The sequence below is a fragment of the Periophthalmus magnuspinnatus genome, chromosome 5 (genome assembly GCF_009829125.3).
Source record: "Periophthalmus magnuspinnatus isolate fPerMag1 chromosome 5, fPerMag1.2.pri, whole genome shotgun sequence".
Lineage (NCBI taxonomy): Eukaryota > Metazoa > Chordata > Actinopteri > Gobiiformes > Gobiidae > Periophthalmus > Periophthalmus magnuspinnatus.
Window position 1 is genome coordinate 32,062,644 of NC_047130.1, and position 14,861 is coordinate 32,077,504.

At 39.3% G+C, this 14,861-nt stretch overlaps 1 protein-coding gene across 2 annotated transcripts in view; it reads left to right on the forward strand.

Annotated features, from left to right (window-relative positions):
• Positions 1–8,744, forward strand: part of ephb2b (eph receptor B2b) — a 119,442-nt gene extending 110,698 nt beyond the window's left edge. For both annotated transcript variants that reach the window (XM_033966252.2, XM_033966253.2), the window contains exons 12-16: positions 2,100–2,315; positions 2,990–3,139; positions 4,724–4,917; positions 5,715–5,870; positions 6,969–8,744. In XM_033966252.2, coding sequence (XP_033822143.1) covers positions 2,100–2,315; positions 2,990–3,139; positions 4,724–4,917; positions 5,715–5,870; positions 6,969–7,077 — 825 coding nt within the window. In that variant the 3' untranslated portion in view covers positions 7,078–8,744. The remainder of the gene's footprint in view (positions 1–2,099; positions 2,316–2,989; positions 3,140–4,723; positions 4,918–5,714; positions 5,871–6,968) is intronic.
• Positions 8,745–14,861: the final 6,117 nt, after the last annotated feature.

Here is a 14,861-nt window from a genome sequence, read left to right on the forward strand (position 1 = left end):
GTGATGGTGGTGGGTGGTGGTTAAAAATGTCTGCTGTTGCCTGAGCTGAGCTGTCTGCTGTAGATTGTTTCTCTTGCTACTCCTGCTCTGAACCTGCAGGGGGAAGAGATGGAGGATCAGGGGGAGAGGGGTGAGATGGAGGGGGTGGAAGAGGTAGAGAAGGGGAGAGGGAGGATGAGAGGGTAGGAGAGGGAGAAGAGGCAGATGGGGAGGAGGGCAGGAGAGATGCATGGGCGAGATCGATGAGACTCCAATGGGATCCCGAGCAACTGTAAAGAAAGCACAGAAATAGTCTCTTTTTATGCCTCACCGCAGACAGCATTATTATCCAGCTCGCTTTGAGATCCTCTGTGCCATTCAAGTAAAGACAGTATTTACCTGGAGGGAGGCTTCACACAATTTCTTTTACTTCTTTCGGTTGCCATATCAACTTTTGTAAAGGTTGTGATACATTGATATGCAAATGTCCGCACACTAGCCATTTAATCATATGCTTTGCCCCAATCTAACAAGAGATTATTTATATTGCTCTATATGTATGTCTCAGGGGACTTCATCATACTAAAATGTCCTTTTTGCTTTGCAACATCTACAAATTACAATGTGTTCCGCAATCTTTTGTTTATTTGCTCCTAGATCTGTATGAAGCAGTAACTAACTGTATTTCTCAGGCCTATTTATTAGCCAAGCCCAATCTTCATATAGTGAGAACTGTCAACACCTCTGGAAAGCTGTACTGCTTATTGAAATTGCAATGTGAATTACTTTTTATAATGTGTGAATAGACTTCACCTTGAAACACAACCTCCGTTAACAGTGTGAGATTTTGCATTATCACATTATCACGTCTTGTTCCATTGCACCAATTTCATACTATATAGAGCTATTTTATTAAGTGACGATAGGAGTAAATTCTGTTGTCGATGTTATATTCAACAATGGGAGAAAATAACTTCTTCCTCATATTCTAATCTATTGCAGAAAATGGTGGATTCCTTCCAGCTGGACCCACCCAGCAGACTTTGCCATAGTCCTTCCAATTAAAATATACCCAAACACAGGCCTCAGATTATGTGGCAATTTGAATTTGTGAGAAAAAGTTCATGAATTATGCATCCAGTTTAATTGCATTGGAAGACTATGAGCAGCTTGACGTGAGGAGAAGCTTTCAGTCAACTAATGAGCAGCTAACTGTTTGAAAGAGAACTGGGCTACTGGGGCGGTCACGCAGGCTCGTAATATGGCAGTACCCTGGATCTGGCCTCTCTGTCCACGCCCTTCGCCCCATGCCCCCCTCCCTGTCCCCCTCTCTGCCCCCCTCTCTGCCCCCGTGTCGTGGTGGGTGGTGGGGGGACTGCAGGTGTGCTCTGTTGGAAGCACAGCTGTGGTGGAGGTCCAGACACTCCCAGTGCATGGGGGTAAAGCCCTTTCCAAAAGTGTGGAGGGGAACAGCTGTAGACCGTTAGCCAGACCCGACTCAGCCCAGCCCTGCCAAGCTCAAGCCGGAATGTTGGTCATAAAGTTGGTGCTACCTTTTTGGTATTGTTACAATGTTGAAATGAAAATTCAATTTCGATACAAAGAAAAAGGCTTGATGCTCGATACCACAATTCAAATTACAAACACCCACCTTTTTGACAATAGAATGTAATTTTTTAGCACAAAATAAATAGTTTATTTTATCTTTCCATGTGCTCAAAAGTTCTGATAAAGATTGTTCTAATACTATTCAGGAAAGGTTACATTTTGCCCTATTCATGTGTTGTTTTTCAGTATGAGCATCTTATTTAGACTAGTTTTGGTATCTGTTACTATCTGGGTATCATTCTTTGGACAACCTACGACCTTATAAGGAATGTCTTATATTTTAATCATTGTTCAAGAAAGAAAGACAGCTACGATGCATACGATAAATAAATAAATTAAGGTACAGAGACAGATGCTGTGCTTTGTTTTAAAGTCCCTAATATCCTTATGTACTGCATTTTTCCTCAGGCTGGCACAGAGCATATTGTTTAATCTTATCTAACATACACACAAACAAGCATGGAGTAACTTGTACCTTATAAATTGACAAATGCTGTTTATTGTATTTGTAGCAAAATGATGGCCAGTTCACTGTGATTCAGCTGGTGGGGATGCTGCGTGGGATAGCATCAGGGATGAAGTACCTGGCTGATATGAACTATGTGCACAGAGACTTAGCCGCTCGTAACATCCTGGTCAACAGTAACCTGGTGTGCAAAGTGTCAGACTTTGGGCTCTCGCGTTTTCTGGAGGACGACACCTCAGATCCAACCTACACCAGTGCTCTGGTAAGAAATGTGTTGTTTTTTTTTCAACCATAAACAGCATTGTACAAAAGTAGGCTAGACTATGGCTTGGGGACACTTACCAAAGCTTTTGTATAAGTCATTGTTGTATGAAGTGACAAAGATGTGCCTCCGGAAACCATAAATAAGTTGTACTTTTTAGCTATGTTAAAATAATGGAAATGAATACTGTTCATGGAATACTTTCAATGGAAAAAATTGGAGAAACACACCTGCTATAATATAAAGTTACAGTTTTCAGAGTATTCTTACTTTTTTTTTTGGTTGGAAATGTGTGTTTTTGACAGCATGTACTCATACTCATTTTACATTCTGAAGTATTGTCTTGAAGTATTGTGTACCAGAGTCAGACCCCGCACAGCTCATCTTTTCTTCCATTTGGTGTTATTTAAGTCTAGGTCAGAATAGTGCTCCTGACATGAGTGGCCCTCTCAGGGCACTGTCACCTCTTCACCTCTCCTCAACCCACCTCTCCCCTCACCTTCCTGCCTCTCCTGTATTTCATGTTCTCTGCTCCACTCCCACAGGCTTGGTTATATCCATGCCCAGTTTGAATTACCACCTGCATTGTCCCAGTGAACGGTGTCTCTCTGCAGAGCCAGGACACTGTGACGGTTAGGTTTCGCTTGCTGAGGTTGTGGCCTTTGTGTTCACAGGGAGGGAAGATTCCTATCCGATGGACCGCCCCTGAAGCCATCCAGTACAGGAAGTTCACCTCGGCCAGCGATGTGTGGAGCTACGGGATTGTGATGTGGGAAGTCATGTCCTACGGAGAGAGGCCATACTGGGACATGACCAACCAGGACGTATGTATACTGCCTGAGAGAGGTTCACAACTGATGGGTGGGACGTGAAAAGTGGGTGCACACTAAAAATAAATGAAATATAGTTTGCATTCAATAATCATATCCTTGTGTTTTCATATTGACAATCAAATATACCAGTACATTGAATACATCGACCAAAGAACTATGCACTAATTATGTTAAATTCAAGTGACTTAGTGAAACAAGGTCAATTGTTATATTTGAAAGAAAACTCAAAATAAAAATTGGTTCTCAAAATTACGCCAGTTGAGAATAACAGCTCCCTGTAATAATGCTGGTTATTCTTGTAATATCTTATCACAGTCATTCTTGAAGAAGCTATTGAACTGCACAATGAAAAAATCAATTTCTTTTGCTATCTGCATTTCATTAGAGCCACAATTGCTTAGAGACACATTTTGTCACTGTATCTGGTTTCCCTTGGCTAAACAGTAGCTTTCACTCATCATGTTTGAATGAAAATTCCCACACACCACAGAGACATAATCAGATCATTTAAAATGCACAGCAGAGCTCTGTGGGCATTTTCTGCTCTTGACTCGAGCTTCCATTTCCTCATCCCCCTGGGCAGTGGTGGAGAGCAAATTATGGCGAAGAGATAATGAAAATAGTTTCAAATTGAAAGTGAGAACACTAATGTGCTAAGAGGGACCATGGACCTCCACAGTTATCTTATTAGCAGCTCCAGACTGTGTTTCTGCTCCATTGGGGTGCACTTTTGGAGGTCTAGTGAATGAGATTAAGCAGGACCTGAATGGAGCCCCTTTAATGATCGACAAATGAACGAGGGATTGTGGGTCCTCAGCAGAAGCATCCTCTGGAGTTTTCGTCTCTCTTCACTGTTACCACCTTTTGCCTGCCCCCCTGACCACAGCACTGTAAGGCTCAAAGTGAACCACTGTCAGAGGCTGTGGTGTGGGCCAGAGACAATATGATGAAGTACAAGTGGAAATGAGAAGTTGTTGGAACGTGATATATGGTTTTATTCCAATAAGGTCCTAACAGGTCTTCATATGCTGAACTAATGTAATGATTTATGTTAAGTGTAATGGTTCCATTGAGCTTTAACAGATATTAATGCTTCTAACTGTTCATTGTAGCCCCAGACATTGAGAAATGATGTCAACGTTGTAATAACCTCTAACATAACCTAGACATGAACTATTTTCAATATTTATTCCTTCATCTTATACCACTTGAGGTTATATGAGACTGAAACCTATTTAAACAATCATCGCTCATATTTACTCCTATTAAAAAAAGGTAAATGTGTTAAATCTATGACAATAAAATAAAGTCGTTTTGCATCTTTGTGATATATGTAATATCTGTGGTAAAAAAAATGCTTTGATTTTAAAATGTAAAACAAGCTTCACTTAGTAAGTGTAAGAGCAATCATAATACTAACTGAAGAATTACACAGATTTACCTAAGTATGTAGGCTACAAAAAGTGTGCATGCACCTTGTTTGTGATGAAGATTAAATTACTGAGTACAAGTGGCATCTTTTCTGTAGTTTGAGGTTTTGTTCTTGCTGTTACAACTCTCTGTCTCCCCCTGCAGGTCATCAATGCCATAGAGCAGGACTACCGACTGCCTCCTCCCATGGATTGTCCCAGTGCGTTGCACCAGCTCATGTTGGACTGCTGGCAAAAGGACCGCAACAACCGGCCCAAGTTCAGCCAGATTGTCAACAACCTGGACAAGATGATCCGTAATCCCAACACCCTGAAGGCCGTGACGCCCCTCTCCTCAGGGTATGTGTGGCGTGTGGGAGCAGGGCTAGTCATAACACTGTCTGAATGATTTAAATGAGGGTTTTATCTTTGGATGAGCTCTTCCATAACACAGTATTGGCATGACAACAGGGGGAATATTTTTGTTATACAGCAAGTAAAAACAAATAGGACTTAATCTGCAGAAATAAATAGAAATTTAGGTTTAAAATAAATTATAGAGGACAAATTGTAGGTTGCTTTTTTGCACCAGACCTTTAAATGTTACTACAAAAAAACTACATTTGGTTTTGAGTACCAGACATTCTTTTTAAAATCAGTTTGTCAGTGTTAGTGGATAACATCTAAAATAATATCCGCTGTGGCAGTTGACTTTTGCCTAACTGTCTCTCATTTCTGTCGGCGCCAAGTGGTTATGTTAATGCTGTTTGGTCTCATGAATTGAATCATTCCCACAAGTGCTTGAGGCAAACCCAGAACTGAAATAGTTTTATAATTTTCAAAACAAAACATTTTTAGTGCCTTCATTTTTGGATGTCCTTTTTCCCTCTCGGAGAAGGATTTTACTGATATCCACAGGCTGTAGTTTCATTTGTGGTGAGGAGCAGGACTAGGGCGCACATTTTCCACTGACACTAAGTAAAAGTACATGCTCCCTGAAGCTTATCACTTCATTTGGAAAATTCTTTTTTATGAGATTTTAGTTCGGAAAATGTTCAAGAGCATAGAGACTGCTTTTTAAAATCAAATAATTCATAAATCACTCTCAGGTGTTTTGGTTTTGAAGATAGTCACTCATCATTTTATGTCCTCTTCAGGGTCCACCTCCCCCTTCTGGACCGGAGTATCCCAGACTTCTCCAGCTTTAGTACAGTGGACGAGTGGCTGGACGCAATCAAGATGGGACAATACAAAGACAACTTCGCAAATGCTGACTTTTCCACTTTTGAAGTCGTTTCTCAAATGACCATGGAGTAAGTGCACTCTTCAAAATGATTATGCTTTATAATCACCTGCAGTGTACTTGGGCTGGACAGCTAATTATGAGTAACTGCATTCTGGTAAAGTTACTCTTTTATTTTGTGGTATTCATTATACAGTTACTTTCCTAAAATCACAGGAATTCATTGAAGTACATGATCACGTATTTTAGACTATGAAAATAAACCTAAAATTTGAAAGTATTCTGTATACACAATACACAGGCTTGACTTTAGACACACTACATAGAATATGTTCTAAAATCATTAACAGTTTGAAGTGTGCTTCTTTGATCTATCAATAGTAGAAACCCCATTATAATCCCACTGAATGTTCCTGAGGCACAGGCGTGTGTGTGCTGTGTGATTAACAGATTGCACTTTTATATTGGGCCTAATCACTCAAAGCTATAGCTGTGGCCTTTAGGCTGAGCCATGTGCCAGACCGACTGCAGAGGAAACATTAAATATGGGGTGAGCCCAGCACACTGCAACAGATAAAACATGAGAGTCAAAGATTAGGACTGGCACCTGTAGGAAAGTGATAAAAATCTCTTCCTGTCTCAGCGTAACTGTATCATCATGAGCTGAAGATTAACCCACACAGAGCTGGCTTTAAGAAAACTGCAGTAATGTGTAAAGATCATATGACAGACTATTCATTGTCTCGTCCATAAAAATACTAAGTGGAGCTGGCGTCCCTGAACTGGAGATACATATCATAGCTACATATGAAATCATAATGTCTTCTGCAAATGCTATGGTGTACTTTTTCTCTACCTGAATGCATGGTACATGATTTTTATGCACTTAAAAATGTGAAATACAGAATGTATTCCTCACCTTCATTCCTAGCATCCTAATGATTCACTGCAATGAGTTTATATGCATCTTTCACAATTGTCAGAGACCAGAGTTTTGCTTTTATGTTAATGCTAACAGAAAACCAGTGTATGTTCCTGGTTTGCAGTAAAAATACATATTTTACTTTACATGAAAAAATGGGTATAGCTCCTTTAAATATATTATACAGTCTATTTTATATTTGTAGAAAAATCCAGTTGCTGATGGATATCCTGTTTGTGTTCCCAGTGACATCTTGAGGATTGGAGTGACGTTAGCAGGCCATCAGAAGAAGATCCTGAACAGTGTGCAGATGATGCGGGCGCAGATGAACCAGATCCAGTCAGTGGAGGTCTGACATTGGGAGGGATAGGGGGCAAAGGACAGGAGCACAGGACCAGGGCTGTGGAGGAGGCAGTGGACCTAGATTCTGTGGCAGTGTCTGTTGAGCCGATCAGATGCCCGTTCATACCCTACCCCTCGCCTCCTCTGGATTCTCCCTCCACCCTCACACCAGCTCTGGGCACTTGGTCCGACGGCCACCAGCCCTGGAGCCCTCACATGGGAACTAGACCAGCAACTCCATTTTGCAATCTTCCATCACTTTTCATTTCAAGTTGAACATTTTAATTTTGTGGTTTGTTCAGATATTTGTAAATTTTTTAAAGAAAAAGTGAACTAAATTTATAGAAGTTATAAGGTTGTATGGTAGTGAACTGCATAGAATGCTACCCTTTAAAAGGGCAAAAAAGAAGAGTCAAGGACAAGCTGAGGTTCAAGAGTGTACCCAGTCCTTGTCTGAGAAACAGTTGTCTGGCCTTTGGAGTGGGACAGAGCTGAGCTGCACTCCCAACTGTTTCTGTGAGAAGACCAAGACATCCATGAAATGGACAAGTGTAGGCACAAACTCATCATTCAGACAGACTCAGCACTGGGACGTCTCCACAAGTACTTTTCTTATAGTGTGAAACGTTGTGATGAAGACCCTGTCACCATGCTTCCTCTCACTGTAGACAAGATGACATTTCACAACCTGCCAAACAGAGCTGCTCCCTATTTGCACCTGACCATGACCCTATACTGTACATATCAGCCCGCCTCACTGACACAGTGCTACACAGGAGTACAGATGGCTTTATTTTTAACAGTAAAAGAAGTGTTCCCGTGTTGGCTCAGCACGTTGAGTGTTCCTCCATCATCTCTCATACAGCACACATCAGTGAAGACATTTTGAAGAGTGAGTGGTTCATTTGAGTTTGTGCAGTAGAATCTCTTTGGTACTATAGTGTGGCTTTGACACAGTGTGGCTGCATTCAAACAGCTGACCTTCTTCCAATTTTACATGGACCTTGCATTTTTTTTCTTTCAAACACACAGACTCACGTATCACTCCAGCTTATGCAAAGTGCTCTCTCACATACACCCCACTACTTAATCAAACACTTTGTACAGTAATGATTTTGATTTTGAGAAAACACTCTGGATCTTCCATTGATGCTTGTTATTTTTTTAGCAGTGAATAAGTGCTGACAGGTTTTGGACGATATGCATTTGGTTTGTATGTGTGTTGTTGTCTTTGAGCTGTCCTTCTTCGTTTGTGTTGTCGTGGGTTACCTGGTGTAAAGGTCGCAGGGGTAAAGACTCAGTTAATAGTGATGTAGCGTTCCCTGGAGAGAGGAGAAATCAGACTGACTTTATGTAGTAAGTAACACAAGCACCAGCCTAAGGTCTGACAGGCAGACACAGGCAGACACAGGCCTCTGGCTAAACAGCGCCCCCCTCAGGCTGTGCCCGTGCTGTGGGACCTGCTTTGCTCCTGACGTACATGTGAGCCGTGCACCTGTCAGTCCTCTCCGCTCCTGTCACAGTTGTCTGCTCTCATCTGCCCGTCTGAAACATCAAGAGCAGCAGGACATTGGCACTCATCACACAGGCTTTTGTTGGCTGTGTGCTCCGTGATGCTGCGTGCCAATCACTCCATGTGTGGAACTAAAGGATTCTCATTCACTTCACAGTGCCTCCACTGTAAATAAATAAATAAATATATATATATATATATATATATATATATATATATATATATATATATATATATATTATATATATATATATATATATATATATATTCTAGTAAATGATCTGGCACCATGGAGAGGTTCTTGTTTTCCTTGGAATGTTTAAACATATCTACCTGGCATCAATTCAATTACGGGTGTTTTCATTGCTAAAAAATACAATCAGCTGGGTCACCTCTCAACAGAACAGGTGACAGACTCTTGCCAAGACAAGTTACATAGTGCACCTTCTAATTTAGAAGAAAACATTTTGATGAGGAATTCTTACATTTTACAAGCTGTCTGGGCAATATTACATTATTAAATACAATACAAGTTAGACAGTGTTTAATGACTTGAAAGAATTCAATTCAATTCAATTCATTTATTTTTGTAACGCCCAAAATCACAACAACAGTTGTCTCGAAGGGCGTTCATGTTTTGGTTGATGGGAGAAACCGGAGTACCTGGAGGAAACCCATCCAGACACAGGGAGAAACATGCAAAACTCCACACAGAAAGGCCTGGGCGACCCGGGAATCGAACCAAACCTTCTTGCTGTGAGGCATGAGTGTTGCCACTCAGCCACCTACACACAAAAACAAAACAACAGGAAAAATCAGACAAAACAAGAAAAATTGTCCAAAGAAACAATTGGTGTCTGTATATGAGGTTTGTTTTGACAGTAGTATTTATTTAAATAAAAAAAAAAGGGGCTAGCACACAGTTGACATAAAACACAAGCAGTAGTTGATTTTGAGTGTATGAGGTCTTGCAAACCGAGACCCAATCATCATGTATTAGATATTGATACTGTTTTTATTACCACAAAAATCTGATTTCTCTATTTTTTCCCCACACAAGGCTATAAACACCCATGACTTTGCCTTGACTTGTATTACCAAAAGCTTCTAACAGTGCCGAGCAGGTTCGAGCCAGAGTCCATGATATATGGCTTTGAAAGTGAGAGTCCTTCTGCCTTTCATTATCACTGTCTTTCCAGAGAATGGAAGCCCACACCATGTCTCTCCTCCCTCCTCCTCTAAATCCTCTTGCTTATTTCCATGCTGCGCATCACTTTAAATATTCGCCTGAATGTGGTCCCAGCTTCAGAGACAGTGGGAGGAGAAGCATTAGTCGAGGAGTCAGAGAGAGTGATGCCGGAGCCGTGACCTAAATGCCAGCCGTGCCATACTGCTGCAAGAAGCTTTTAGCCTGAGCTTTGCACTGTCTTCCTTTTCCCATTTGTCTGCGCTTAACAGTTCATCACGTTTATTTACTGTGATGGAAGCTGTAAGTCTTACAGAAAATGCCCCACGAGTAGAACAGTTTTTTCTTTGTCCCCAAATAAATTAATGTATTGCTCAGTTAATCAGGGTTTCTCATTTACAAAGATGGTCCCCGATTCCTAAATTTCTACTACCCCCAAAAAAGTTTAGTGTGCCACAACAGGTGCTGTGATAAATTTACAGTGAATTTGCTATGATAAATTTTATTTTTATCTCATTATCTAATATATTTATTAAGAATGATTTGTAAGGGTCCTCGCCGGTGCCTCTGTAGTATCAGTAGAAAGGGACTACGTAAAAATTGTGAGTTATTGGCAGAGTGGTTTGCTATCCTGCCACTCAGCAGAAGTTTGTCCTAACAAATGCATGAATTGGGTGCCTTGGTTATAAGGTTGTTCTCTTTTCCTTGTAGGAAAATGTATCCTCTGTGTTTAACCCATCCTTCAATGCCATATTTGTGGGAAAGTTACAGTACAAATATACATACTATGGTCAGCTTCTGAGAATCCTTTTATCCAACATGGAGTGTTTGATAGAAGTATTTGTGTCTCCTGGTTTGATGCACAAGGAGGAGAGTGGTATTGTGGAGAGGCACAGATGAGAGCAGCGCTCGCTGAAGAGGATATGTCTGCACTTATGTCGAGTGGTTCAAGTGATTACTCAAAGGTGTGCACACACAAAAGGCGTTCACAATTCCAACAGCAGCTTTTTGAATAAATCTCTGTTAGTATCACTTACAAAGTTGGGACAGTGTCTAAAAATGTAAATAAAAATACAATGTAATGGTTTGAAAAATAGTACAAACTATTTAATTTTAATACTGGCCCAAAACTATTCATTAATAAGTTCAAATTCCCTTTGCTAATGTCAGACCATACTAAATTGCTTCCTACTGTTCTATACACTTTTAATTTTGTTTGAATTGGTTTGATACATTCTGTAAGTTATTTCATGAAATTTAGATAATTAATGAAATAGTTAATATTCATGGAAGAAAATTATTAAATAATTGGAATAATAGTTTGTTTTTTGTTTTGTTTTTTTGTTTTTTTTGTTTTTTTTTGAGAACCATTGCGTTATGTGTTTATTTACATTTCAGCATTTTCTGAAATTATTTCTTGTTGTGGCTTCTGCTACTAGTTGTACTCAAACATAAAAGAATGTCCCCTTAATTTTGTATATAAAGTAATTTGCCCATAATGTATAGTGTTTCATTTAAAAATGATAATTTAACTTAAAATATTTTTATTGTAAAAATTGCCCTTTTTACTTTTGGAAATGAAAGGCACAATAATATTGTTGTTTTCGTGTCTTCAGAATCTCGCCCATGCCTCATGAGTGCCAATAGTGAAGCTTACAGGGAAGTGCAGTGTTACAGTTACATGATAGTGTGCCAGTATTTGGTGTTTGCTCCTGTCCGGGACCAGGGTCTGCTCTGTTGCCTCCTGCACAGAAAATGGCTTCTGTTTTTGGGGCCTGGCCTACAGTGGCACAGCGCCCTCTGATGGTGCATTTATCAGTAACACTCCTCCCACTGGGACCTGTCGTTAAGGAGGCTGCTGACAGACAAACGCCGGGTGTGGATCAGATTAAGCCTGTGTTTTGCTCTCTGTTGGACAAACATTCATAACACTACCCCCCTCACAACCCCCCACCACCTGTGTCTCCCTGTGCTGGTGGTCAAGGCGGTTGAGAGTTCAATTCTTTATGTTTGAGGTCAGGACGGCAGTTGAGCTGGTCCAGAGCACTGTGACATGACGCTATGTGGGAGCCCCTGAATTTGTGTATAAATGTATATTGACTGTAACCCTGTGAATGATGTAACAATTTCATTATTTGTAATATTTGTCATTTGAATTATTTTCTAAAAATGGAAAGCCCAACTTGACTCTCCTCAATAAAAATAAGATCTGTTTTAAAATAGTGCTGTGCTCATTTGATAAGCAACTTAAACTGACTTTTTGGATATTATGTATGTATTATTTAGGTTACTGCACCCATCACCCATCACCCTTCAATAAAGTAATTTAACACTTTACTACACTTCAATTAGTCTTAATAAAGGATGGGCAAAAACTTAATTCATAATGAACAAATTGTTAAAAAAAATAATTCAGGCTTAGTAACTACTTACTTAATTAAAGTATAGTCATTATAACGTTACACCAGTGAAATTTATGCAGTCAGAAAATATTACAGTCTTAAAATGGCACCCTCTTTATTTCCAATAGTTACAAATTCCCTATACTTTTTGTTTTCTTTTTAAATTTAAGTAAGTTATTTTTTATTGTCTGTGATTTATATTAAACATCTTAGGCACATTCACACTTATCATAAATTGAGCCCATTTGATGTAGACTTGGCTTGGTTCTGCTCTAGTCCAGGTTTAGTAATGGGTTTAGTCCTGGTTTAGTCCCACTTTTGATATGGTGAACGTGCAAATGTGGTCGCCCCCTGTGTGTGTTCCCCGTGGTGCAGCTCCATTGTTGAGCATGTGTCCGGATGGGGTATGCTGTGGAGCGGGTCAGACCTCTTTACTTCACTATGAGTTTTATACCTCATTAGAGTCTGATGTGTGAGGGACAATGACCCTGCTTTGACACTGCACCAAAAGCACACTTCACTTGTACAACACCCATAAAACTCATCAGTTTGGGCGCTTTGGAAAACTATACCAACAAAGACACCGAAACATAAGCAGCTTGTCATCAACGCTCTCGAGGCCAAAGGTGAAAACTGGGTGTGAGACTGAGGTGACTTATGAGTAGCTGTGACGTGACGTGCTTAGTAGGTGCGTACCAAAAGTGAAAAGGTGAAGAAGTATATTCATTAAAGATGTTTTGTCACTGTTTGGTGCTATATGACTTAAGCTCTGTCATCTTTTTAATTTAAAGGTGAACTATGTAATTATGTTGTTTCCACTGACACATAGTTACATTGCTGGAATGTTCCACAGTAAGACATTAACTTTATCTTGCATAGAGATACATTTAATGCCAACATTCCAGGCTAAGCCATAACCTCCATAATCTCTGTGGAGACAAGCAAGTGGTTGACTCTTTTCTAAAAAATGCAAGCATATTGTGCCAGTGTTAATTAAAATAAGTTGAAAATAAAAAAAAAAAAAAAAAAAAAATTATATGCAAATGTGTACTTCAGTTACGCTTCACTATACACCCCCCCATGCACCCCCCCACACATACATATACATATATATATATATATATATATATATATATATATATATATATATATATATATATATATATATATATATATATATATAGTGAAGCGTAACATTTGCAATCAATGAAAGTCCCCCTCAAACTGCGAATGACATTTTACATGGTGACCTCATGCCCATAAAACCTGGGTGATTTTATATTTCCAGAGTGTTTTGTAATCTTTTGGCAACAGCATCAAATACAGAGGTTATTAAAATAATGAGGGGTGAGCTGTTTACTCATTCAATTCCAACACACATATAATTACAAAAGAGCACATTTGTTACTTCTGTAACATCTGAAAAACATCTGGACCACACTCCACAACAAACAATCCAACATGAGCAATGTCATGATCAAATGCATTGAGGTTACTGCTCACCAAAAACACTTGTGATGTCAGCTTTTGGGCTTACACTTATGACCAAAGATGGACTTTAACTGCTGCAGGGAAACCAAATGTTTCCAAATGTTTCCAAATTCTGTCTATACATAAAAATTGGACACTGTGAAGCAGTTTTGCATTACATGTGCCTTTCCATTTGGCTGTCAATACAGAGAATACTACCAAGTCCACTTATACAGGGACTACTAAGATTCAGGTCACTGGAAGTAATTGAAAGATCATCTGAAAGTATTTCACAAGTGTCCAATTCTCATGCTGTTCTGTCTTGCTAAGCAAATCCAAAAGACACATAGTTATATAGTGCTGCTTACCATGCATACACTTCTAATTGGCCCAAAGCTCAAAGGTCTGGTCCCAGGATCCTGAGTGGAAGAGAGTTATTAAATCTAAATAAATAAAATCTTAAAAAATAAATATATAAATACACAGTACATTGAGATACATATTATTAATTTGGCATTTTCTTCTGCAAAATACATAGAAATTAACACTTATAATTCCTATATGAAGAAAAAAAATGTTGCAACAAATTTTTGAACACATAGCTGTCATAGGGCTTAATGATCAAAGCTCAGGATCCAACATATTTATTCTTATTGGCATTTTAAGTTGCATTAAAACACATTTTTATATTTAAGATAGATGCAGTGTTCAGTACTTCACTGAAGATGTGCTAAACAAAAGAGCTTGATAAAAAGAAGGCCAGAGTCGCTGTCACTGTGTGTAGGGAATTTATCTGTGATCACATATTTTTAGATGCAATTTTGTGATGTACTCAGTGAACCGTACGCCCCCGGGATGAACTCAGAATGAGAGCATTTGAGGGCCTCTCGGCACTTACACAAAAACTTTCATCTTGTCAGCCTGGAGACTTGGACTGTAGACTCTGATTAATTAATTGGAGAACTTGAAATGGCTTTTGGCTGAGCGCTCCGCGCAATGAGCGCATCCACCTTTAGATAAAGATAAAGAGCTTGGCTGCCACCTAGTGTTGTGGAGAGAACATCACACTATGCAAATCTGACACATGTATGTGGGGTTGTACGTGCTTAATAATAATAATAATAATAATAATAATAATAATAATAATAATAATAATAATAATAATAATAATAATAATAATAATGTTTTGTTTGTTTTTTTTATCTGTGTTGGAATATCATGTAGGA